Genomic DNA, 22,828 nt, shown 5'->3' on the forward strand with positions numbered 1-22,828 from the left:
CGCCTCAGGTTTGTATTTTTAATTGAACTTAGTAATTTTATTTGTAAGTTTAATATACAGTATAAATAGTGTTTAAGAATCGAAGAATTGTGTTTTTCCATTTCAACCATACAAATTACCATAAACACAAGTGATAAAGCAAAAACATATGGTTCCAAAGCATTGAAGAACTCAAGAGACACTTTTAGTTTTAGATTTCTTCATTTTTTGGGGGCTATGTTTCTCTAAAATTCAAATTTTCCACCGAAAATATCAATGGTGTTTATGAAGCAGAGAATGTTGATAAGTTTAAGATGATGGTGTCTCTTTTGAATGAAGATAGAAGGTTACTAAGGTTGGGCTTAAGTCTCTGACTCTCATGTCATTGTTTATGATTAAACTGACGGTGTCTTTAGATATAGAAGAGAACAACACGTATTTGTATAGTATATTTGTGTGTCCGTCCACAAAATATATAGCATAAGGTGTAGATATGTATGTCCCATAATGAAAAACTTTAATAACACATTTTATAAACTAATTACAAATTGTAAATTCACATTGTCCGTTTAATTTTCATTTAATTTATGTTTTATTTAAATTCTGTCAATCAAACAAAACAAAAGGATGTTTACACATTTTAGAATTAAATAGTAATTTTTATTTTAATTTTATGTATCATAAAAACATTTCCATAGACATTTCTATTTTTATCGAAAAAAAAAAATATGAGAAACTATTCCTGATAAAATAGAAGATGAGACGGGTTTGTAATATATTTAAAGTCTCCATAGACTTATCTATTTCAAATATCATGTTTAATTATAGTGGGTATAAGATCAGAACGTGTAATTCGAAAAAGAAAAAGCATTATAATGTAACAAAAACTGGGTAAAGAGTTAAAGTATTAACTTTTTTTGGTAACTATATTCAGTTCTCAAATCTCACTAATTTGAATAAGCGTCAATTTCAGAATGGGACGTGCCTACTTTACGATGATTATTTCAAAAATGTTGAGTAGATTTTAATATTTTATATAGTTTGAGAATATCAGAACCAAAAATAATCTCTTACCCAATCCCTTAAAATGTATATCTTACATATTAGAAAAAAACGATTTATTGAAATGTCTGTTACCCACGAGGTTTACAAATTCAAGCAAGGCGAATGCATACATTACTCATGTGGTTTTCTAGAGTGAATTTTCTACGGACCATAAAAATATAAAATTCATTACCGGACAAACCTATCGAGATGGGTTTCACAAGCTTGACACTTTAGGTCATCTGATCAAAAAAAATTAATCGTTTAACGTTTTTTCCAATTTGATAGTTTACGGTTTTAATAATAATTAAACTAATCACTCACTTATTCGGTTCTTATTTTATCCGGATCCACCATCACATCAATCTAAATTTCTTTGTAAAGCCGCTATTATTTCAACATAACATTAAAAAAATGAATGTAAACATCTGATCTTAGTTTCAGTTATAAATGTTATACCCTCTAATTATATGTTACCTATCTAAAAGCATTACTCTCAACTATGGTGTATAAAATTATTTTACAAACATATTTTATATTTAAAAAAATCTAGCACATACATAATATATTTCAAACCTCATAGCAAACTTAGTTTATGAAATCAATCCCGCATGTACGTGCGGATCCGAAACTAGTTGCAAGTGAAGCGAAAAGTTAACGTATCATAGTGGATCGAAATGTCTTGAATTATATAGAATACCAGTTAAAAGATTGCAAGATGACCGCGTGGCCTAATGGATAAGGCGCTCGCCTCCGGAGCGGGAGATTGTGGGTTCGAGTCCCACCGTGGTCGTTTCTTTTTTTATTCAATATTAGTTATCTTTGGTTTTCAAAAAATTCCAACAACTAATTTTTCAAAATTTGTAAGTTATTAATATTTCGTATTGATTAAAGTTTTTTCCTACAGTGGTTAATTATTTTGAAGAAAAAACCTTTTATCTTAACTTTTTGTTTTGAATACTAACTTTTCTTTCTTTTGGGTGTGAAAAAGACTACTATATAGTATCTAATATGAAAATTAAGAATTACTTATTTAATTAAAAAATTAATCTTACATATACATATAACTTTTTTTAATCACTAGATTAAATGTGAATTTTTTATTTATTTAAAAAGCAATGTAAATAGAAGTTCTTTTTATTTTTTCAATAAATATTATATTAAGAATCACATCTGTTTGTACAAAGAAAGAAAGAAAAAGTAATCCTACAAAGAATTCTCTTACTATTTCTTTGGTTCTGCGTAGATAGTTAACTACACTTTGCAAACCCGAATCTTCAGGTTGATCTGTGTCAGTGCTCCCAGATGATATATTTCCAGAACGACTGTCCTTCTCAGCGGAGTTGAGATGCTTAGCCTCAAGTCTACTATGAAGTAATTTGTTCTGATGTATAGAGAAATTAAGAAAAGTGAGTACTTGTAGCAGAACCACATGCAAAAGTAAGCATTGTTGAGCATAAAAAACTATCCTTAACACATTAGATAATGTCAAACAGATAATCAACGAGAGGTGCTTTTGTCATGCATAGAAAAAAATAAGGTTGGTCAAAATATAATCGTAAGAGATCGGGAGCAGACGCCACCTGTTCATTGAGTTCATGATACTTTTTCTCAGCCAGATTCTTTTGTTGCTCTAGCATCAATTTCTGTTCACTCCACTTGGCATTAAGTTCAGACTGATAAATACCAAGAAATTGAATCGACGTGTCACAAATCAGCTATTATTATAAAAATATTCAAAATCACAATTTTAATGAAGTTTTGTAAGGTAGAAGTTACAATTTCAATTCCGCGTGCATCAGCTAGTTTACGTAGTTCAGATGCCTCCTCTTGAAGGGCTGCTAAAGCTTGTGATGTTTTTGTAAGCTCCTGAATAGTTTCAGACTGCAGAATAACCTGTACTCCAAAAAAAAGTAGGAAACAAAAAGAGAGATCGTTGTAATATTATGAAAAGAAAGAAAGAACAGAATCAGTAGATGGCAGTAAGACCTTATGTTATGACGAAACTAACTAACAACCATTTCATGTAATGTAAAACTCAATTCAGAAAATATCTAATGACAAAGTTTCAGAAAAATAGAGAATCCAGAAGACCACCGTTTCATGAAATTGAAAACAGGATAAATAATAAAATCTGGTCAGTATCTAGATAGGATGAATAATAAAATCTAGTCAGTTTCTAAAACCATCCAATAAAAACCAACGCCAACGTGCCAGGATCGTGCATGACGTTGAGATAAAGAAGCAAACTTACAAGATGCTCTGAAATGATTTTATCAGCTTCAGATTCCTTATCCATCTCAACATCAGATAGCAGATGATAATCTTCGTCATCATCATCATCCCTGGCAGCTCCACATCGAAGTTGAACGTCACGACACTCCTTAAGTAGTACTGTAACCTAAATAGTGGAAACAAACACAAAGTATCATTGACTAGGCAGGCAACCAACCAGGTGCACGTCAGTCGGATAAAAGCTCAACTAAAAACACCAAAAACATAATGTGATAGTCACAGGATGTTGAAGCTGCGTTGCTTTTTCTCTCCTTTGAAGAAGGTGAAGGAGACGTCGTAGTCCCAAGCAGACGACCAGGAAAGAGAGAACACCGAAGAAAACAACCACAACCATACAAAGAAAGAAGAAGAAGAAGAAGAAGGAGAAAAAATAGTACTATAGTCGTTCAAGTGACTCACTTATTCATAAAGTCAGATTTCAGATACGGACACCACACGGACATTGACTTTTGACCGACACGATTAGTTTATGGACCGTTGAAATTTAATTAACCTGATTTGCAAGAGCTCAACTGCTCAGAAGGTAAATAACGTAACTGTCTCAATAATAACAGAAGCAACAAGCGAACGGAATTTGATCTTTTAACACTTCCAAAACAGAATCTTATACATCCAAGACTTTTGGAACAAGACTTCAGTTCCCTCGGAGAATATATAATATACAAAAGCACATAACTAAATTTCAGTCTACTCCAATCACAGTGCTTCCCATGAAAATTTCAGAAACTGCAACACCAGCGTGGGCTTCAATGTGTAATAACAACCGCATCAAAATGAGGATCCTCTCAAGTTCCGAGCAATGAGAACTCATCATTTTCGCAATTGTAGAGGCAAGCCAAAGCGGCCACACCAAAGGTCCCATAACTGATGTAGGCAATTCTGTGGTAAGCACACTAGCTTTAACCTAAGACCAAGGAAGAGGAACAACAATCCAGAAACTTATCAAAATCAACCTCTTCACAAGCACGTGTGTTCATATACTCAATCATCGCAGGCTAAACTAAGAGCACTACGCAAAAAGGCCCCAAAGTTTAAAACTCACATGAACAAACGACAACATGCAATCAATCCCCAAGAGGCCATAATACAAGAAGACTTATATTAATCAAGTAATAACAGATGACATCCGTACCTAATAGCATACTCCATTCTTTGAATGAGCTATGAGCAAATCCAATCCACACCACAAGATAAAGGCCTGAGATCTGCATAAGTTCAAGTCCGGAAACCACAAGAGTTTGGTCAGATCTCGGGTAAGTGTTAAGACTTGCGTCAAGTATTACATGACCCAACGAAAAGCAAGGCAACTAATATCCGCAAGAGTGAAACAGAATAGACACTTCAATAACCTTTTAACTTCATTCTACGTATAAGCTTGTAAGCCTCCCGGAGTTGTGTCTTCCTACACAAAATGTTTAAAAATGTTGAGCAATTCAGCCAATCAGGCACATATATTTTCAATAATATATCATCCCAGTAATTCCGTAAACAACACTCACTTGTATAGTCCCTTCCAGCAAAACATATCACTCACATACAGGAAAACATCTCTCACAATTACTTTACCAAACAGTTGGTATGGCAACACGTCATAATTCAGAAGATAAAAAAGTTTGCATCAATACGTTGCGTTTTCTTAACATATAGGGAGCACATCTTTCTTCAGGAATAAAATCAACTTCAGTTTACACCAAAGACCTTCCCATGAAAACTTCACAAACTGCAAACCCAACATAGGCTTCAATGTGTGACAGAGCAAATTAAGGTTCAAGAGATGATGAGAATTGAGTAAGCATCACTTCCCCAATCGTAGTGTCTGAATAACAGTAACCAGAATGGCGGTACATTATCGTGTTAGACAGAAAGCTTTGACCTGCAAGCCAATACGTCCAAAGGAAGAAAGGAACTAGGATTCGGAGGTAACAATTCAACAACACAAGTAATCAACCTCTTCACCAGAAGTAAGGAGGTGATGTTCTCAATTTTCACTAACTACCTGAGAACATTCGTATGAAGATTCCATAAAATTAAGCCTCACCTGAAATCCAACAACATTATGTATCACCCGAACAAAATCAATTGAGGACTTCATTATCAAATTCAAATGTCAGCAGTCAAAAGTAAAGACCGTTATCAAAACGAAGATGCTCTTCACCTTCTATGAGCCTACCCCATGATGAGGTCACACTACCAGCAAGAATCACAGACATAATCAAATCAACGATGACATCAAAATAACAAACTAAAGAACATACGAGCAACACAACACCTCAATAATATTTGTACGTGTTCCCCAGAATCACAAGATTCATTCCCCCAGATTCTGACAATGGCAAGAAATCTGATGTCCTGTGGAAGAACTTACAAATTAACTAAATAACTCATTCTGGCAGACTAGTGGTTATATGACTAAAATACAAGAATAAATACTCCGGTATCTGATGAAACCTAAAATCCACGTAGTGTACAATAACAAGAGCTGAAAATCTGCAATTTTTTTGGACATTAATCAGATATTGCTGCGAAACTGAGAATCATCATCAAAAGTACAACTCAATCTTAGAATCAATAGAACAAGTATGGTATCCACACCTTCAGAGAAGTCAACCTACAGAGCTTCAACCATCCTGAACATCTAATCCCCAGCGGCAGAGACCACGAAATAGAAGATTCACCAAAACAAAAAAGTTTTTATACAAAACCGATGAGTGAAACTGATAGAACCTTCGATATTACCTTGTCTTGCTGGAGAACAGACCAACTCATAAGTAAATATACTGGATCCTCAAAATCTGTAGCACATTTCCGCTCAGAGAGAAGCAATAGACTATGCAACCACAATTAATAGCATCAATTCTGAGAAAATAAATAGCCTCGTAAAAGCAGAAACAAGGAAGAAAGGATGGGAACCCGTCAATTAGTATGGAGGTGGAATCTCCCTTTTCTTGAATACCAAGTAAACTACAACAGTCAGAAGTAATTCACAAATCAACAGAGATGCAATAATCACATGCCAAAGAACTTATAACATCTGACCTGAATCTACTTCACAAATTCATGATGTACAGATACGAGTGTAGGCAAGCAGGCCAAAACAGAACTACCACTTTGCAAAATCAAACCCGGATGCAACGATAATGACTTCATCTCAAGTAGAAGCGAGTAGTATCAACGATAGAAAAGATGCAGCAAACTACAAGCACAAGCAGATAAGGAGGGGAGGATATCTGATCACGTCTTCATCAAATATAGTGGTCATCAAAACAGAAAAAGGCAAAAGACACCAGAGGTTAAAAACCTACTGCAAATTCAACCTTCGATGTCAAAAAAATCAAAAGGGAGTCGGGCTCCTTCGAATCCTCAACACACCAAAAAGCCAAAAGAAACTCCCCACTGTCACAGTCCATGGCTCAGTAAGCGAAACACACTTCAAAATCCAGTAATTATGAATCAAAAGATTGCAGAAGATCTAAGAAGGAAAGAAGAACGAAAACCTGACTATCAACATGTCTAACTTTCTGCATAAGAGGAGCTCTGTTCAATTCAAAAACTAAATCCATCAACTAAAACATGAATCAACGACAGATGGAAGCACCAAATTCTCCCGGCAAACTGTAAACGTAACTAGCAAAACTCCCGATGCAGAAATACAGGATGATCCAATAACAGCAGACGTTACTGCTAACCTGAAACATCGAATAACAAATTCTATGGAAACAGAGTGCTGAAATATACTCGAGGGAGAGAGAAGAAGGAAATCCTGAATAAACACAGGTCCACCCTTCTGCATCAGAGAGCTCAGACTTTTAGCAGACATAAAAGAAAATCAAAACAAAATCTACTTACAAAGCAAAAGTATTAGAACAAACTCGTTCCGAAGGGAATTTCAGAGCATCTTTTATATGAATGTGTGCAAACAGCAGAGGAATAGAGAATGACTGATGTAGAAAATCTGGAAAACAGAATAAGACACAGAGGACATATCAAACCTAACCAACAATAACCAAAATTAAAAAAAATCAACCAGTAGCAGAAAAGTGTATATATAATAAGTAACCAGAAACTCGTTTGGGAGGACTCTATGATCATCTTTAATCTAAGTGTGTATACGGACATAGAATAAAGTGAGTTGTGAAGGAAATCTGGGAAACACAGGCACAGGGGGAAAATCATACCTCACGAACAATACCCAGTTTTAAATAAAACAACCTATAGGTAAAAAAAGTGTATAGATGTGAAAGAACCAGAAACACGACATTATACGCCAGCCATCCTTCTCTCTCAAAATGACTTGAAGTTCTACGATCTAAATCAAAAATTCTCCAAAAATAAGAAAAGAAAAAACATCAAGTAATTGGGAAATAAGAGGGATAAAAACCGCCAGATAGGTAACAGGGAACAACGAGATGAAAGACATCTTTCAAGCTCAATATACCTATAAAGAAGCGGAGCATTTCACATAAAAAACACCGTCAAAAGCATAGGAGAGTATGATCAAACACAAAACATATATGTAGAATGAGAGATAATACGAACATAAATAAAGGGGAAAAGAAACAGTTAGTAACGTGACGTTTTTCTCCTTTAGAACGTCACTCCCTATAACAGAAGACAGACACTTAGGTATAAAACATAAATGCCAATATCACTAGGAAGATAAAACCGACATTAGTGTTAATGCAGGTCCAGCCTTCTATATGAACAAACTCGTTCGGAAGGGAATTTAAGATCATCTTTTATATAAATGTGTGTAGACAGCAGAGAAACAGATAAGCGATTGATGTAGAAAATCTGAAAAAACACAATAAGACACAGAGGGCAGATCAAACCTAAACAAAAATAACTAAAATTAATTAAATCAACCAATTGTAAAAAGGAGTATATATGCGAAGGAACCAGAAATTCGTTTGGGAGGAATCTATGATCTATAATCATCTTTAATCTGAGTGTGTGAATACGGAAATGGAGTGAAGTTATTGGTGAAGAAAATCTGGGAAACACAGAAACAAGAGGAAAAATCATATCTCACCAACAATAACGATAATATAATTAAACAATCCACAGGGAAATAGGTGTGCATATATGCGAAGGAACCAGAAATACGAAATTATATGCAACACATCCTTATCTCCCACAATACCTTGGACCTCTACGATCTACATCGAAATTATCCAAAATTTAGAAAAGAAAAACATCCAAGTAATAGGGAAATAAGAAACCATAAGAAAAAAACAAAGGGGGATAAGGAACCGCCAGAGAGGTAATAGGGAAGCACAAGATCAAAGACATCTTTCAAGCTCAAAATATTCACCTATTAAGAAGGGAACATTTCACATTTAGAAAAAATAAACATCGTCACAAGCATATGAGAGTATGATCAAACACTAAACATATAAAAGACAAGGGAACGAAACCAGTTAGTAGCCTGACGTTTCTTTCTTTTAGAACCTCCACTACCTACATCAAAAGAAAGGGTCTTAAGCATAACACATAAATGCCAGCATCACTAGGAAGATCAGCGACACTACTGTAAACCTGAAACATCCAATAACAAATCCAAATGATCTTGAAGACTCCCAAGTGGCGCAGTCTATAACTCAGGAAACAAAAATTCAAAAATCAAGGTCGTATATAAAAAGCAAACAGATTACAGAAATATACCCAAGGGAAAAGAGGAACGAAAACCTCAATAAATCACATGTCAAAACCTTCTGGATCAGAGAGCTCAGACTTAGCAGGCCTAAAAGACATATATAAGCATTCAAAAACTAGTTACAAAAAAAGTACAAAGAATATGAATGTGTATGTGTGTAGGGAAATTTAAGATCATCTTTCATATGAATGTGTGTAGGCAGGCAGAGAATCAGAGAGGCGTTGACGTAGAAAATCTGGAAAACACATTAAGACACACAGAGGACAGAAACAAAAATAGCCAAAATTAAATAAATCAACCAATAGCAGATATAGATGCGAAGTAACCAGAAACACGAAATTAAACGCAAGCCATCCTTCCCTTCACAATGCCTTCAACCTCTACGTCGATCTAAACCAAAAAGTTTCACCCAAAAAAATCAGAAGGAAAACAAAAGTAATATAAGAACCCTGCAAAGGAAACAAAGGGGAAATATAGAAAACCGCCAAAGAAGTAACACATCAACTGAGACGGAATAGAAACAGAGGAAATTGTGATTGTAACAAGTAAGTCATTCGGGAAAATAAAGCACGAGAGAAATCAGAAGAAACCAAAAGAGATGATATGATAGACGAGAGAAAAATAGATTCAACAGAGCAATCCCACTGCCTCCACGATCTGCATCAAAGACGAAAACAAAAGAAGAGAGATGTCGCTTATCTAGAAACGAAGAAGAGGAAAACAAAAGGCTAAGAAATTAAGAATTGGGGAAGGAGGACAAAAAAAAAAAAAAGCAACAGAGAAAACGCGTGACAAAGTTCAATCAAACCATCACCGATCGATCTAAGTATCCTCCTCAATCACCCCACAATCTGGATTAACAACACAATAGAACTACGTGGAGTAAATAACATGAACAGAAAAGTGAACATTCAGAAGCGAATAAACAAGTTCGGATCAAAAATTAGAACCACCACCGATCGATTTTAGTACCCTCCTCCTCGTCAATCACCAATCGATCATAGTCGACAATCTAAATCATCAACAAGAGAAGGAGAAATAAATAACATGAATTAGAAAAAGTGAAAAATACAGAAGCGAGAACGAATCATAGTGATCAAAATTCGATTAAAGACTTAGCGTAAGAGAAAACGCGTGACAAAGATACAAAAAAAAAACCTATCACGGCGGATCACAGAATCATACACAATCTACAAAAAAAAAACATAACCCTAGAAGGTGAGATTTCAGAAATCGAAAAGCGATGATCATCGGATTATAATTCGCTACGAAAAACAAAAACCAGAGCAAGAACACCCCTCGTCGAGACGTAATAGAGAGAAGCAATAATCAATCCATCGAAACCATCCATCACCGACTCAGGCCCGGCTCAATATTTTTTTGGTCCCTGTGCTCCAAACAAAAAAAGGACCCTATGTAACTCTGTATTTCTTCTAGATTTTTTTAAAACACAAAAAAATAAGGAAAAAAAATTAAGGACCCTGTGCTCTTGCACCGCTGGCACACCCTTAGAGCCGGGTCTGCACCGACTGATCAAAGCATCGATCCACAATCTATAAAAATTAACAGCGCGAAAAAGTAAATCCACCGATGCAATTTTAGGAACCAAACCCTAGAAAATATCAATCATCAATGAAAAGTGAAAACCCAGAAGTAGGAACGATGATGATCGATTCAGAAAATCTCAAAGACGCGTTCGTTTAGAATAATCATCTATCAATAGCTAAAGCGTAGAGAGAGACGTAATAGAGAAAGATGTGGAAATATGTGGTTCTGAGAAAAAGAGGGGAGGGGATCACCACTATTTATAGATAAGGTATGAAAGAAATTGACGGTCGTAATTTTATCGCGTTAGGTTTCAGCGGTCAAGATTTAACTTATAAAGTCGGTCGTCAAATAACTTTGACTTTTTGTCTAGCTGGCGTTCGATGACTTTTCCTTTTCTTTTTTGTCTTTTTTCCTTTTACGCCTGGGTGTTCGATGACTTTTATTGGTTAATTTGAACCGTTAGATTCATGATCCATCATCTAGCTACTTTTTTCTATTTCCTCTTTTCCATTTATAAATTCTTTGCTATTTTTATTTCCTTTCAACTATCAAGGCCGGCCCAGCTAGATATATGTTTGGGCCTTTGGCGTCTAAGAAAATTAATTATTTCACAAGTGAATTCCTTTTTTTTTCTTTTTGGTAATTATGTATGGTTTAGTCAATATTAAGTATAGTTTTGGAAGAAAGGGGAGTTTTTTTTGTACAAGATGATGCATGTAAATTCGCTTATTAATCAGATAGACTTCATGCGAGTGACAAGTGACAATTGTTGGCTTCTTTGTTTCTTCTTGTTACAGTCTACCAATACTTGCATTGGTAAACCTTGCTGTTGAGTCATAAGAAAGACATAATCACGGCGCTATGCCACCTCTTCTGGCTCAATTCAGCCAATCCTTTACAGTCAACTTTTAATATCTCTCTTTAATACTAATTGTGATCGTTATTTTATGATAACACAATTTAGTCAAGAACACAATTTTATGATAATTTGCTAAATTGTGTTCTTTACAGCTACCAATGTTTTGTCAAGTGTCAAGAACACAATTTAGCAAATTTCAAAAGGTATCAATTGGTATCTTGCCTTTATACCAAAAATGTAAAAGAAAACATCAATTTAGCTCTGCAATTTAGCAAATTTCAGAAGGTATCAATTGGTATCTTCCCAAAAATGTAAAAGAAAACATCAATTACCAAATTAACTACTTTTATAAGTCAATTTGCATGTACTCATTTAGTCTCATGAATTTTAAGATCCGTGTGTGTATGATGTAAGCTCCGAGCCTCCTCCCGTCCTCCGATCCATTGTATATTTATTGTCATTATTGTAACCTTCTCTGCTTCTTCTAATCAAATGTCCTCCTTTTATCGACCGGTTCGGTTGAGTTTTTTTTTTTTTTTTTTCTTCTCCGAACCTATTTATGTGATGGGCCTTGGGCCGAATTGCTTTTCAAAAAAAAAAATAAGACCCAAAAAAAAAGATCGGGATAATTGCGCCGCCTGCATTGTCTCTCGATCGTTTAAACTAGGGCTGCGATTTCGGTTTGTTCGGTTCATTCGGTTTCGGTTTTCGGTTAATTTGGAAGAAGAAAAACTGTTCCGAATTGAACCGACTAAAATTTCGGTTCGGTTCAGTTCGGATACGGTTATTTCGGTTTTCGCCAATCGGTTATTTCGGTTCAATAATTTCGGGCCAAACATGTTTTTAAAAGTTGGGCTACCAGAAAAATAGCCCATTAACACACAAAAAAAAAAAAAAAAAAAAAATCTGAGCTTCTGTCTTGAGAGCGGAAGCAACGCCGGCGAGATCTTGCGGAATAGAAGTCAGAAGGAGAGATCTTGCAGTATAGAAGTCGAAGAAGAAGGAAGGAAGGAGAAGAAGAAGGAAGGAAGGAGAAGAAGAAGATGATGAATCAAGAAGAGAATGGTAAACGAAGAAGAAATGGATGATGAAGATGCTGATAATATATCAAATAAGAAGAAGAAGAAAAAGAGGATGATGATGAAAAAAAATAAGAGGATAATAATGAATCAAAGAAGAATAAAAGGATGATAATGAATGGAAGATGATAAAGATGGTGAATTGAAAAAAAAGAAGAAGGAAAAGTAGAAAAAATTGAAGAAGGGTCGAAGAATAATTGGAGAAGAGGCATGACTAGCTAATTAGGGGAACTAGATTAAGGTTTCTTTCCTTTTATCGGTTAACCATTCGGTTCAGGCGAACCGAACCGAAAATCTCGGTTAACCGAATCTAAAATAAATATTTCCGATCGGTTTACTTAATTAATTGAAACCGAACCGATTTGCCCAAATCTCGGTTCGGTTCGGTTCGGTCGAATCGGTTCGGTTTAAATTCCCAGGCCTAACTTTAACCCTCCCCCCTCGAATCCTCAATTCATACCTCTCATAAGCAAGCTTTGCTTTGATCTGATTTCGCCTTCGCTGCTCTCAGTCAGTCTCAGGTTTGTAGTCAGTCTCAGGTTTGTCTCAAACTTCAAAATAATATTTTTAGGACAAGTCTTACTGTACCCTTCTTGTGATCGTTCGTTAATTTATATACACGACCTAGATTGATTTCGCTGTTGTCGGGATATTAATAATATTTTCGGAATCCCAAATTTGTCTAATGATGATGATGATGATTTATGTAAAAATTGGATTGAGTTGATGATGGGGTTCAAGTGTAGAAAAAAAAGAAAGAAAGAAATCTTACTTAAATATTCGGGGCTCTGTTCATCGAATTGGCGTTGTTAGATACAGTAATTGATTTCCCGTCTGTTTGTTTTGTTTGATTAATTGATTTTATCCTTCTTAGTTAAAAAAAATAGGTACGGTAAAAATGATTCTGTCAACGAAGAAGAGGGATAAATATTTTCAGTTAACGATTGAAGAATTGGAGAGTACTCGTAAAAAAGAAGAAGATACACTCTGGAAGATGATCAGCACTAGATCATCATCATCATCATCACCATCATCATCGTCATCCATCCCCAGAACTGCGGAACAATTAGCTTTCCTGAGTGCAAGGAGGGAGATTGCAAAGAGGAGGCGTGCAAATATGAAAGCCTTGAAGGGGGACCTTGATGCTATCACGCTTGATATGGGAAGCAGCAAGACCTCGTTGCTTGACTCTGCAGGAGATTCGAATGAGAATGAGACTCAGGTTTACAACCAACGAGATCCCCCTCTCCTCTTCTCTTTTCTTCTCATGTTGCAAACTTAACTTTTGGGTTGTTTTCTTCTTCTTCTTCTTCTTCTTCTTCTTGTGTCTAGGCAAAGCCAAATAGGATGCAAGGTGTTGTACATCCTCACAGATCCGGTGATGTGACAGGTAAAAAAACATACATCATCATCATCTTTACAACAAACTCTTCAGTTTTTTAACTTCAATTTTATGATGCTGCAAATTTTTTTGCTTAGCCCCTCCCTACCTTTTATTATTAGTCTTGACAGTCTACCACCTCTCATACAGGTGCTGACCCATCTTCTGAAGAATCAGAGTGCAGCACAGACACACATGCAAGCCCCTCTAGTGGCTATGCACCGAAATCATAATAAGCTTGCTTACTAGCGATGAAGGGGAATCATATTAATATAACATTAAAAAAAAACTGTGTTTTCTGTTATTATTATTTTATCTATCAAACAAAAATCTTGCAACTCGCGGTGCTCATGTCTGCTGACTATTAATTATGGTGTTCTGAACAAAATTGCCATATCATTTGTCTTATTAACCAAGTTTCACGTTACAACATATCCACCATTCTTCAACGCAGAGAACACCTAGCGATTTCTTTCTCATTGGGTTCTCAAGTCTTGTCAAAAGTTTTTACCTCTCTTGTTTAGACCTGAGCTGTTGTGAGTTGGTTAGAGAGCATGTAGCTATATGATTTTCAAGTCTTTCCATTTCGATCAAATTCAAATGCAGTATAGAAACTTTGTGATGCGTTCTGCAGAATACATACAAGAACAAAGGGGCCTCATCGATTGTGATTAAAGCAGATGGATTGCAAAAGGAGGCTTTTGAAGCTGATGGGTTCTGCAGGAAGTCAGGTGGTCGTGGAGGAGTTTCTTCAGGGGGAGAAGCGGCCTTTTTGCACTTTTGGATGGAGAAAAACGGCATTATTACTTCAAAATCTGCGCAGGGGGTTGGAGTTGGAGATACCGGTCCTAACACTGGTGGGAATGGGAAGGTATTCATTCTCCTGCACCGGTCTTTACCAAGGCATTTCAAGCAGAGCTTACCTTGGCATCAACCTCGTTCTAACATTCATCCATGAGAGCCACATTCATCCAGACCAATCTCTGCCTACAAATCCACTCAAAAAGTTAGAAGTAAAGACCTTATCATCAAAACCAAGATGCTCTTCCACCTTCTATGAGCCTGCCACCATAAGGTCACCCTACCAGCAAGAATCACTTAAATAATCTAATTAACAAACTGAAGAGAATATGAGCAACACAACTCCCATATGAAAGTATCAAAGGAGCTGAAAATCTTCAAAATTTTTGTACAGTAACGAGACATTGCTGCGAAACTGAGGATCATCATAAAACTTACTTGATCTCAAAATCAATACAACAAGTACGGTAACCACACCTTCCGAGAAGTTAACCTGCAGATGCATCTGAAGTTAATATTCCACACTCCATAGCCCTGGCAGTTTGGATATTGTCATCATTTACCACACGGACGTGTTTACTAACAAGCCTTTTTCAAGAATATATAATCGAACAAAGGAAGTACCTTAGACACCAGCATTTTGACACAGCTGAACTGAATCTTTGACTCCTAGTCTACATGGATCCTGTGCACATTTCAAACTTTACGCTAAGAAACACTACCCAGAACATTGCAGGACATGACATGCAGGTTGTTGTCTGATCTAAAAACATGTGTCTAAAGGTGGAGTACTATGCAATGTGAAACGGTGAAATTGATCTCAAAAGGACGAGAGCCATAATAAAAACTCAAACTGTATATTTGACTAATCTCCAGATAAAGCATAAACCAAATCGATCCTCACCCGCTTAAACATCAAGACAACCAAAAAGGTAAATCACAGGTACACCCGCTTTCAAAGAGTTAATAAATTATAATCTTCACAAACCCTGTCTTCAGTCATTGGTGCCACATTACCATCTTCATTGATGTAGCTATGCCAGGACAATTTCAGAAGCTCCTTTCCAGCGAACATGAACTTCACCATCAGCCTGAAAAAGTAATAGTGGAAAAAGAAACTGTTGAAAGAAAAGAAAAAAAGAAGCTGAATGGTGCTTTTAGAGAATTGCATAGATATTACCTTTGACTGTAGTAGATCAAGAAAAAAAGATGTGATCCCCCATTTCGAAGCAGATATTTACCATTTTTACAGCGACACCACCATGTGTCTTCTCTGAGTTAACGAGAAAGCATGAAGGATAGAAGACTAAATCACTCTTCCACTTCCACTCGTAGGTGTTAAACTGTGACAAGAATGCCTGCAAATGCAACGCTTCCTCCATCATACCATCTAGTGGCATACACATCAAGAACATAATAATAAGACTAAACACAAGGAATATATGTTGCACCTTAAACAAAAAATTGGTTGCCAATATTAGATTGAGACATGCAAAGACAAAACAAAGTGAGTTATGTTAGGAACATACATCGAAAGTAAATAAAATTTAATCGATGATAAGACAGAATACTTAGTTGTGGCATAAAAACATCTTAATCGCATACAAATGGAATTAAGAATTGGGGAGAGAAGACTGCGTTGCAGTTGTCTCACGAGCTGATCTCAGATAAGAAGAGTAATGACCAATGGCAGAAAGATGGTATTTTGTAGAAACCTGAAGAAACAAAACGATAACCAGCTAGGATGTTAAGACATGAAAATCTCATCAAGATGATTTTATGGAACCAAAAGCTGGTCACTTACTTGGAAATCTTGGTTACTAATGCTCATGTAAGGAAGCAAGTCCAACTCCAAAGGGAATCAACATGCTTGGATATATCTTCTTCATAGTATGTCGATCATTACAAAGGAGAAAAAGGTACTCAGTTGCTGTTTGAAGTAGCTCATATACCATGTCCGTCTGTGAAACAAAAGAGCACATACTATAATTTTTCAAAAAATAACAAACAAATGAGAATGCAATGATGGTTCTGTAAGACGTATGGCAAGTTTAGTCTCTGAACAAGTTGTGTAGCTATAAGTGGACTTGCCAACAGAAGTTGTTCCGCAAACATGTATGAAAAGAGGCACTCTTTGATGATGGAATCTAATACCCAAAACATATGTAGCGTATTACTTTGTCATGCATGTTGAAATGATTAAAATCACCAATTTAGCAGCCTCCTCCTCAATCCCCAAACGATCATAGTATTATCCTCCACAATCTAAAACAATAAAAGAAGGAGAAGTGAATAACATGGAATATAGAAGTGAAAAATTCAGAAGCGAATAGTAAGTTCAGGCAAACTTACCCCTCCATATAGCTGCAGGGAGCCATTGTTGGGACATTATGACAAGCTAGTCTAGAGCGTATTTGACAATATGCAACAAAAAAGAAAAAAAAAAAAAAACATGCATACCAAAAGTTAACTAGAGACAAAAGATCAAGAAACAAGCAGACATATATAATAAGAACGTCTCATATAACTGCAAAACTTACCCACTCCATATTGCTGCTGGGAAGAATGGTTGTGATCCTTTGACAAGGTTATGACAGAAGCTGTTGGTTTTTGCACCACCTCCTGAGAGAAAAACAAAGAAGACCAAAAATAAAATTTGTGTTAGTAAATAAGAAGACTGGGAAAAAAAAAAAGGACAAAAAACAAACAGAGAGAACGAGAGTGACAAGAGGATGGAATCAAGCCATCACCGAAAGATTTTAGCAGCCTCCTTCTCAATCACCAATCGATCATAGTTATGGCTCCCATCTTAAAGTCAATACAAACTATTACATGCTCCAAGTGAAAAAAGAACACTCGGATGAGATGAGAGAGTTGATTAAAAAACAAAAAGAAATCGAGTTTGCAATCAGATTGTTATTTTTTTAAGGGTTTAATAAAAGTAGGAGCGTTGATACGAAAACAGCACATGAACCATAGTTCTAATAAAACAAAAAAAAAAAAAAAAAAAAAAGAGAGATAAGTAAGCAGGTATTTAGGTTAATATCACTGTGGAACAATCGAATTAGAAAGATGTACCCTGGATGAGAAGGAAGTGGAGTGAATCTGGGAGTAAAGAAGACGGAGAGCAATCCCATTGCCCCCTACCACCATGACCTGCATCAAAATAGAGATAATAATTGTTAAATTTAGAAGACAGACCCCAACCCAAATTAAAAAAAGAATTGGGGAAACAAAAAATCCAACAGAGTAGAATTATCCGAGAAAGATATTTATTGTACCTATGGAGGAGTCAAGGATTTTGCTTTGCTTCCTTAGATATTTGCTTGCGAATGTCTCTTCCCTAATTCTCCAATCTGATTTAAAAAAATAAATAAATAAATAAACCCTAAAGGATGGAAATTCAGAATCGAAAGGTGATGATAGATAATTCGTTTCCAAAAAAAAAAACAAAAAAAACTAGGAGAAGGATGAAGAACACTACCTGAAGATGAAGATGTAGCCACAGAGGAGACAAATAAAACACGATTCATCACTGACCGACCATCAAAGCATCCTTCACCAATCTACAATAACAGAGAGAGAAGACAGAGGTTAATTATCGCATGATGAACAACATAAATTTAAATAATAACAAAGCTTTTCAGAACGATTCCATTTTAATTAGAAACCAAACCCTAGAAGAAGAGGAACGATGATCCTTCCTCGGTTGAAACAAGAATCGGAGACCGAGCGTCGTGTCTAGACGAAGAGGAACGATGATCAGATTGTCGTGTCTAGAAGAATATCACCATCGGTGACGTAACGGAGAGCAGAAACAACAAAAAGAAGAAGGAAAACAGAGGATGAGATCACATTATTTTTATAGAGAGAAAAAATAAACTACTAGGTCTGTAAAGCTATTGACGGTCAAGATTTCATCTCATCTTATGTTTCAGCAGTAGTCAATTGACTTTGACTATTTTTGTTTTTAGCGCCAGGTGCACAAAAGAGTCAAAGTTAATTGACTATTAAAAGAGATTTGAAAATTGGCTGTAAAAAGGAAAGAAAGAGATATTGAGCTAAAGTGTATCATCAATTTGTATCCTTATTTCGTTTGGCAACATTCATTAGGGGACTTTATTAACTAGTACAACTTAAATATATATAGACAGGACAAATGCTTATTATGATATTTAATCTACTGATATATTTGTGTATACATGTCAATTAAAAAATTATCCAGCAAAAGATACCCCATTTGATAATATGCTACGTCAAACCATGTAAGCCATTAACCAAAAGAGCAAAACTAAATCAAACAAAACACATGAAAACCAACAAATTTTAAAATTCGACGACATTATAACCATTCAAAACTGTTTTGTAACAAACGAATTTACATGCATCATCTTGTACAAAATATCCCCTTCTCCTCCAATCTCGATTTTACATACTTCAAAAATGTCTTCTACCGCTAAGACAATGGTTGGTCATAGCCGATAAGTGACCTAAACTATATTAAAAAAAAATGTAAACTTCTTATATAAGTATAAATGAATAAAAATTAGCACTTAAACACTAGAAATATGTACTTTTAATCACATTGGTTGACGCAAACAAGGAAAAACTTCATCAAACAATTTATACCTTTTGGCTGGTTTTTTGTTGTATTTTATGATAATTGATTTACCCAACTTTTTTATTATTATTATTAGAACTTGATATATGAATTGTATAATTTGAAGTGAATTTCTTTAATTATTCAGATATTTGTAAAAATAATTGCTGAGAGTCAAAGTCGACATTGGAGACCCTCGAGCGTCGTGTCTAGAGAAGAATATCACCATCGGCTGTCTAGAGAAGGATATCAGCATCGGCTTGCTTACGAAGACGTAACGGAGAGAATGAAGAAACAACAAAAGAAGAAGGAAAGCTATATTGACTGAAGATGCAGAGGATGAGAGATAAATCACATTATTTATAGAGATGAAATAACTAGGTCTTTATAGCTATGGACGGTCAAGATTTCATCTCGTCTGATATTTCAGCGGTTAAGATTAAAAGTCATAAAGTCGGTAGTCAACTGACTTTGACTCTTTTGTCCACGTGGCGCTCCATCACTAAATTTTCCTTTTCCTATTTCTATTTTTTCATTGGTTGTTGTCTACTTAGTTAAAAATACAAAAGAGATATCATATGACCGTTGCGGAGAGAACAATTAACCTAAATCAGTTCATTATAAACAAACCAAAACAAAAAACAAAATTCATCAAATTACTCAGCAATTATTTTTCTTTAATTTTCGCTTTTAATTTATATACAAAATAGCAGAATAATTGAAGAAATACTTACCAAAAAAAGAATAATTGAAGAAATTCCCTCAAATTATACAATTCATATATAGAGTTCTAATTAAAAAAATGTTGGGTAAATCAATTATCATAACATACAACAAAAGGGTATAAATCGTTTGAAGAAGTTTTCAAGTCATCATCATCGTCAATTATCTCAATTGCTAAAAATATTCAAAGTCAATGTAATCAGGATCATCACCACCGCCGTTAGACTTGTTATCACCACCGCCGGTACTGCAACCCCCACCACCTTTATTATTCTTCTTTCCCCCGCCGCCGTCGATAGCTGCCATAGACTCTTTGTCCTTGCTTGCGTAACACGTAAAATCAACAGGTTCCGGTACATGCGGCGGCGTTGCACCACGAATCAGCGCCCAGTTCACACCTTCAAAAAACGAATGCTGCTTGATCTCCGTCGCGCCACGTTTGTAAGCGATCCGTTTTTGTGGTTCTTTAACTAATAACCCTTTGATCAGATCTCTCGAAGCCGAGCTCACATGAGGAACCTCAGGGAACCTAAGAGCTTGTCCGATCACGTTGTGTAGCGTCGCACGGTTCCCTTGTCCTTTAAACGGCGTCGCTCCGTAAAGAAGCTCGTAGATAAAGATTCCTAAGGTCCACCAATCTACGGCGCTTCCGTGTCCTTCTCCACGGATGATCTCCGGTGCTAAGTACTCGTGTGTTCCCACGAACGACATTGATTTAACGTTCGTTGGCTCCGCCATGAGTTCCGGCAATGATCCGTTAACGAAGAGTCCAAAATCCGATTTGGCCTTTCGGTTCTTCTTGGATGACTGTAGAATCCGCGGGAAGAATGTGGACGGTTGGATACAGCCTTGCACCGCCGCGTCCTCGTCTATGAGACCGACGGGTCGACCGCTTCCGCTTCCTCCGCCGGCGGCGTGAACAGAGGAGGACTTGACGAGCGTTGGACTGACGGAGCACCGGAGGGATAAATCGAAATCGGAGAGCATAATGTGGCCGTCGTCTCGGACTAGAACATTCTCTGGCTTCAAGTCACGGTACACGATACCGAGCATGTGCAAGTACTCCAATGCCAAAAGCACTTCAGATGCAAAGAATCTGTAAGAGACAAAATAAAAGAGTTTGTTGATTCATTGATATAATTAGAATTGTCTTTTGTTAGAATCATTAATCAATCTTTGATTTCCCTGACCTGGCGGCGTCTTCTGTGAAACATTTGTTTGGTTGCTTCTGTCTCAAGGAATAGAGATTACCTCCGCTACAAAACTCCATGACTAAGCAGTAGAATTTATCAGTCTCGAAGTGTGAGTATAAAGTGGGCAAAAACGGGTGATCAAGCTGAGACAAGATCTCTCTCTCTGTTTGAGCTCGCAACAGCTTGTTCCTGCTAGCCAAGGAAGCCTTGTCCATCACTTTCATGGCGAAATAGGTGTTGGTTCCTCTTAGCTCGACTAGGTATACACTACCGATGTCTCCATAACCTAGCCGTTTTAGAAGCCGGAAATCGCTGATACCTAGCTGGACTCCTTTGGAGGTCAACATATTCACAGCATCCCACCTTATGTCACCACCTGTGTGTGGCTTAGAGGGATTAGAGGAAGTGCTCTCAATGCTGTTGCTTCTTGAACTCATATTGCTATTGTTGTTACTATTGTTGTTGTTTTGTTTGGTGTTTAAGTTTGATTGTGACTCGGTCATGTTGGAACCAGGTGAGGATGGGATTTTGGGACTAGGGGTTGGACGGTGGTGATTGCTGAACCCGACCGGCTCTGGTCTTATAAGACTATCCATCTTCTTGTGATCAAACGATGGCTTCTGCATCTCTTTGCGTTGTTGAGTTTGATGAACGATATCTAACGGTGGAAAATTCGAATTTGTTGTATGATTAGCTGATTCTTTTGGACCCTGCAAGGACGAGACATGATGATTTGACTGCACAAGAACAAGAACAAATAAAAAAAAGATCTCAAACTACAAGTAGATATGCAAACTCCATTAACTATACTCAGAGAGCAGCCTTTGTATTTATACCTCTGAGGAGTCAAGAAGCTTCTTTCCAGGCTTGGTTAACATCGCCAGCGAGAAAGCAAGGCGAGTCACACCTATAGATCAAAGAAACCTGTTTGAATGTTGTTGAAAATTTAATAAAAGCTTTTGGTAAGAAAGAAAGGGTCAAAATGTGTTAAAGAGTTCCTTGATCATTCAAATGGGGACATTACTTGGTGTCACGAATGTTAAATCCCTTCCTCATCATGTCTTGTGCATAGAATCTAGCAAAAGGGTTGGTCTGCACGTCGAGGTACGTACGTAATATTCTTTATAAATTTCTTATTGTTTGTAGTTTTGGCAGGAAAATAACTTAAAAGAAAATGGAGCAGAGAAAAGATTGTAGCATTTTACCTTCCGTGACTGAAATTTTCGGAAGCCATAGGATGATTTGGAGCAAATTTTACAAGGAAAAGAGAAATTAATAACCCTATATATCTGATTAGTTTTTAGATTTTATAATTGTGTTTTTTTTTTTTTTTGTTAAATTTTGTTGGATGAACAGAAGAAGAGTTGTCTCTCTAGGAATAAAGAAAGAAGGTGGAAAAAGACAAAGTGATTAATTAAGAAAAGAGAGGAAAAGAAACGGATGGAGAAAAAGTAAATATCATTCTTTGAGTTCCAAACAAAGTGGAGAATTGGTGGAGGGATGAAAAGGTCTTGAGAATTTCAAGACAAAGGAAATTGTGATGTCCCCCTTATTTATCTCCAACCAAGAAACTTCATTCAATTCTCTTTTTTTTTTTTCTTGTTTCCTTTATGATCAATCTATATACACTTCCAAAATGGCAAAATCATATCACATTGGTTCCATAAAGTCAA

General features: G+C 36.2%; 4 protein-coding genes and 1 non-coding gene across 66 annotated transcripts; 2 read left to right on the forward strand and 3 right to left on the reverse strand.

Annotated features, from left to right (window-relative positions):
* The first annotated feature begins 1,743 nt into the window (after nucleotides 1-1,743).
* TRNAR-CCG (transfer RNA arginine (anticodon CCG)) lies at nucleotides 1,744-1,816 on the forward strand. The gene has a single exon. It is a non-coding gene; the product is annotated as a tRNA-Arg (tRNA).
* A 308-nt stretch (nucleotides 1,817-2,124) lies between these two features.
* Nucleotides 2,125-10,747, reverse strand: LOC104714210 (nuclear-pore anchor-like). 9 transcript variants are annotated; one of them, XM_087466156.1, is made up of 23 exons: nucleotides 10,452-10,746; nucleotides 10,130-10,358; nucleotides 9,928-9,983; nucleotides 9,004-9,822; nucleotides 8,854-8,908; nucleotides 8,733-8,775; nucleotides 8,569-8,629; nucleotides 7,494-8,474; nucleotides 7,165-7,270; nucleotides 6,813-7,004; nucleotides 6,621-6,711; nucleotides 6,055-6,511; nucleotides 5,911-5,953; nucleotides 5,749-5,805; nucleotides 5,588-5,667; nucleotides 5,447-5,505; nucleotides 4,818-5,356; nucleotides 4,668-4,720; nucleotides 4,451-4,523; nucleotides 3,278-3,424; nucleotides 2,803-2,919; nucleotides 2,607-2,699; nucleotides 2,125-2,407 (listed from the first exon to the last, which is right to left on the reverse strand). In XM_087466156.1, the coding sequence occupies exons 20-23, from the start codon at nucleotides 3,320-3,322 to the stop codon at nucleotides 2,132-2,134; spliced, it is 531 nt and encodes a 176-aa protein (XP_087322282.1). In that variant the 5' UTR covers nucleotides 3,323-3,424; nucleotides 4,451-4,523; nucleotides 4,668-4,720; nucleotides 4,818-5,356; nucleotides 5,447-5,505; nucleotides 5,588-5,667; nucleotides 5,749-5,805; nucleotides 5,911-5,953; nucleotides 6,055-6,511; nucleotides 6,621-6,711; nucleotides 6,813-7,004; nucleotides 7,165-7,270; nucleotides 7,494-8,474; nucleotides 8,569-8,629; nucleotides 8,733-8,775; nucleotides 8,854-8,908; nucleotides 9,004-9,822; nucleotides 9,928-9,983; nucleotides 10,130-10,358; nucleotides 10,452-10,746; the 3' UTR covers nucleotides 2,125-2,131. The 9 variants fall into 9 exon arrangements, with proteins under 9 accessions (XP_087322282.1, XP_087322278.1, XP_087322281.1 ...); XM_087466152.1 differs by having other exon boundaries at nucleotides 4,818-5,505; nucleotides 5,588-5,805; nucleotides 5,911-6,279; ... (3 more) ...; nucleotides 10,452-10,524; nucleotides 10,619-10,747; XM_087466155.1 differs by having other exon boundaries at nucleotides 6,633-6,711; nucleotides 7,165-8,629; nucleotides 9,004-10,358.
* Nucleotides 10,748-12,251: 1,504 nt separating this feature from the next.
* Nucleotides 12,252-14,270, forward strand: LOC104714213 (uncharacterized). 2 transcript variants are annotated; one of them, XM_010431496.3, is made up of 4 exons: nucleotides 12,252-12,996; nucleotides 13,332-13,679; nucleotides 13,790-13,847; nucleotides 13,989-14,270. In XM_010431496.3, exons 2-4 carry the CDS (start codon nucleotides 13,356-13,358, stop codon nucleotides 14,069-14,071), a joined length of 465 nt encoding a protein of 154 aa, XP_010429798.1. In that variant the 5' UTR covers nucleotides 12,252-12,996; nucleotides 13,332-13,355; the 3' UTR covers nucleotides 14,072-14,270. The 2 variants fall into 2 exon arrangements, with proteins under 2 accessions (XP_010429798.1, XP_010429799.1); XM_010431497.3 differs by having other exon boundaries at nucleotides 12,252-12,978.
* Nucleotides 14,271-14,403: 133 nt separating this feature from the next.
* On the reverse strand, nucleotides 14,404-18,542 carry LOC104714211 (uncharacterized). 50 transcript variants are annotated; one of them, XR_015566399.1, is made up of 15 exons: nucleotides 18,316-18,534; nucleotides 18,124-18,205; nucleotides 17,921-17,995; nucleotides 17,718-17,795; nucleotides 17,390-17,464; nucleotides 17,180-17,261; nucleotides 16,992-17,042; nucleotides 16,794-16,904; nucleotides 16,444-16,600; nucleotides 16,091-16,354; nucleotides 15,820-15,997; nucleotides 15,544-15,730; nucleotides 15,264-15,324; nucleotides 15,078-15,132; nucleotides 14,404-14,825 (listed from the first exon to the last, which is right to left on the reverse strand). XR_015566399.1 is itself a non-coding variant. In XM_087466206.1 (15 exons), exons 2-5 carry the CDS (start codon nucleotides 18,170-18,172, stop codon nucleotides 17,418-17,420), a joined length of 249 nt encoding a protein of 82 aa, XP_087322332.1. In that variant the 5' UTR covers nucleotides 18,173-18,205; nucleotides 18,316-18,534; the 3' UTR covers nucleotides 14,404-14,825; nucleotides 15,078-15,173; nucleotides 15,264-15,324; nucleotides 15,544-15,730; nucleotides 15,820-15,997; nucleotides 16,245-16,354; nucleotides 16,444-16,600; nucleotides 16,817-16,904; nucleotides 16,992-17,037; nucleotides 17,180-17,261; nucleotides 17,390-17,417. The 50 variants fall into 50 exon arrangements, 48 of the variants coding, with proteins under 48 accessions (XP_087322332.1, XP_087322327.1, XP_087322328.1 ...); XM_087466206.1 differs by having other exon boundaries at nucleotides 15,078-15,173; nucleotides 16,245-16,354; nucleotides 16,817-16,904; nucleotides 16,992-17,037; XM_087466201.1 differs by having other exon boundaries at nucleotides 15,078-15,173; nucleotides 16,849-16,904.
* A 1,353-nt stretch (nucleotides 18,543-19,895) lies between these two features.
* Nucleotides 19,896-22,746, reverse strand: LOC104714214 (serine/threonine-protein kinase AGC1-7). 4 transcript variants are annotated; one of them, XM_087466209.1, is made up of 5 exons: nucleotides 22,361-22,746; nucleotides 22,180-22,247; nucleotides 21,992-22,062; nucleotides 21,153-21,892; nucleotides 19,896-21,058 (listed from the first exon to the last, which is right to left on the reverse strand). In XM_087466209.1, the coding sequence occupies exons 3-5, from the start codon at nucleotides 22,031-22,033 to the stop codon at nucleotides 20,137-20,139; spliced, it is 1,704 nt and encodes a 567-aa protein (XP_087322335.1). In that variant the 5' UTR covers nucleotides 22,034-22,062; nucleotides 22,180-22,247; nucleotides 22,361-22,746; the 3' UTR covers nucleotides 19,896-20,136. The 4 variants fall into 4 exon arrangements, with proteins under 4 accessions (XP_087322335.1, XP_087322336.1, XP_019085163.1 ...); XM_087466210.1 differs by having other exon boundaries at nucleotides 21,153-21,865; nucleotides 22,361-22,734; XM_019229618.2 differs by having other exon boundaries at nucleotides 21,153-21,865; nucleotides 21,992-22,079; nucleotides 22,361-22,730.
* Between the last annotated feature and the right edge of the window lie 82 nt (nucleotides 22,747-22,828).

This window comes from Camelina sativa, chromosome 9, assembly GCF_030686135.1.
Source record: "Camelina sativa cultivar CO46 ecotype springtype chromosome 9, ASM3068613v1".
Taxonomy (NCBI): Eukaryota; Viridiplantae; Streptophyta; class Magnoliopsida; order Brassicales; family Brassicaceae; genus Camelina; species Camelina sativa.

What these genes read in the sequence shown, in the direction of transcription:
- LOC104714213 (XM_010431496.3), top strand. Translation starts at nt 13,356, where the DNA reads ATGATTCTGTCAACGAAGAAGAGGGATAAATATTTTCAGTTAACGATT. An exon ending in CGAATGAGAATGAGACTCAG is followed by an intron (nt 13,680 to 13,789) that starts GTTTACAACCAA and finishes TCTTGTGTCTAG; the next exon opens with GCAAAGCCAAATAGGATGCA. An exon ending in CAGATCCGGTGATGTGACAG is followed by an intron (nt 13,848 to 13,988) that starts GTAAAAAAACAT and finishes CCTCTCATACAG; the next exon opens with GTGCTGACCCATCTTCTGAA.
- LOC104714210 (XM_087466152.1), bottom strand. Translation starts at nt 3,322, where the DNA reads ATGGATAAGGAATCTGAAGCTGATAAAATCATTTCAGAGCATCTT. An exon ending in ATGCACGCGGAATTGAAATT is followed by an intron (nt 2,700 to 2,802) that starts GTAACTTCTACC and finishes GGTATTTATCAG; the next exon opens with TCTGAACTTAATGCCAAGTG. An exon ending in ATCATGAACTCAATGAACAG is followed by an intron (nt 2,408 to 2,606) that starts GTGGCGTCTGCT and finishes TCTATACATCAG; the next exon opens with AACAAATTACTTCATAGTAG.
- LOC104714214 (XM_087466209.1), bottom strand. Translation starts at nt 22,033, where the DNA reads ATGTTAACCAAGCCTGGAAAGAAGCTTCTTGACTCCTCAGAG. An exon ending in AGCTTCTTGACTCCTCAGAG is followed by an intron (nt 21,893 to 21,991) that starts GTATAAATACAA and finishes GTTCTTGTGCAG; the next exon opens with TCAAATCATCATGTCTCGTC. An exon ending in TTCACAGAAGACGCCGCCAG is followed by an intron (nt 21,059 to 21,152) that starts GTCAGGGAAATC and finishes TGTCTCTTACAG; the next exon opens with ATTCTTTGCATCTGAAGTGC.
- LOC104714211 (XM_087466181.1), bottom strand. Translation starts at nt 18,172, where the DNA reads ATGAATCGTGTTTTATTTGTCTCCTCTGTGGCTACATCTTCATCTTCA. An exon ending in AATCCTTGACTCCTCCATAG is followed by an intron (nt 17,796 to 17,920) that starts GTACAATAAATA and finishes ATTTTGATGCAG; the next exon opens with GTCATGGTGGTAGGGGGCAA. An exon ending in CCACTTCCTTCTCATCCAGG is followed by an intron (nt 17,262 to 17,717) that starts GTACATCTTTCT and finishes TTTTTCTCTCAG; the next exon opens with GAGGTGGTGCAAAAACCAAC.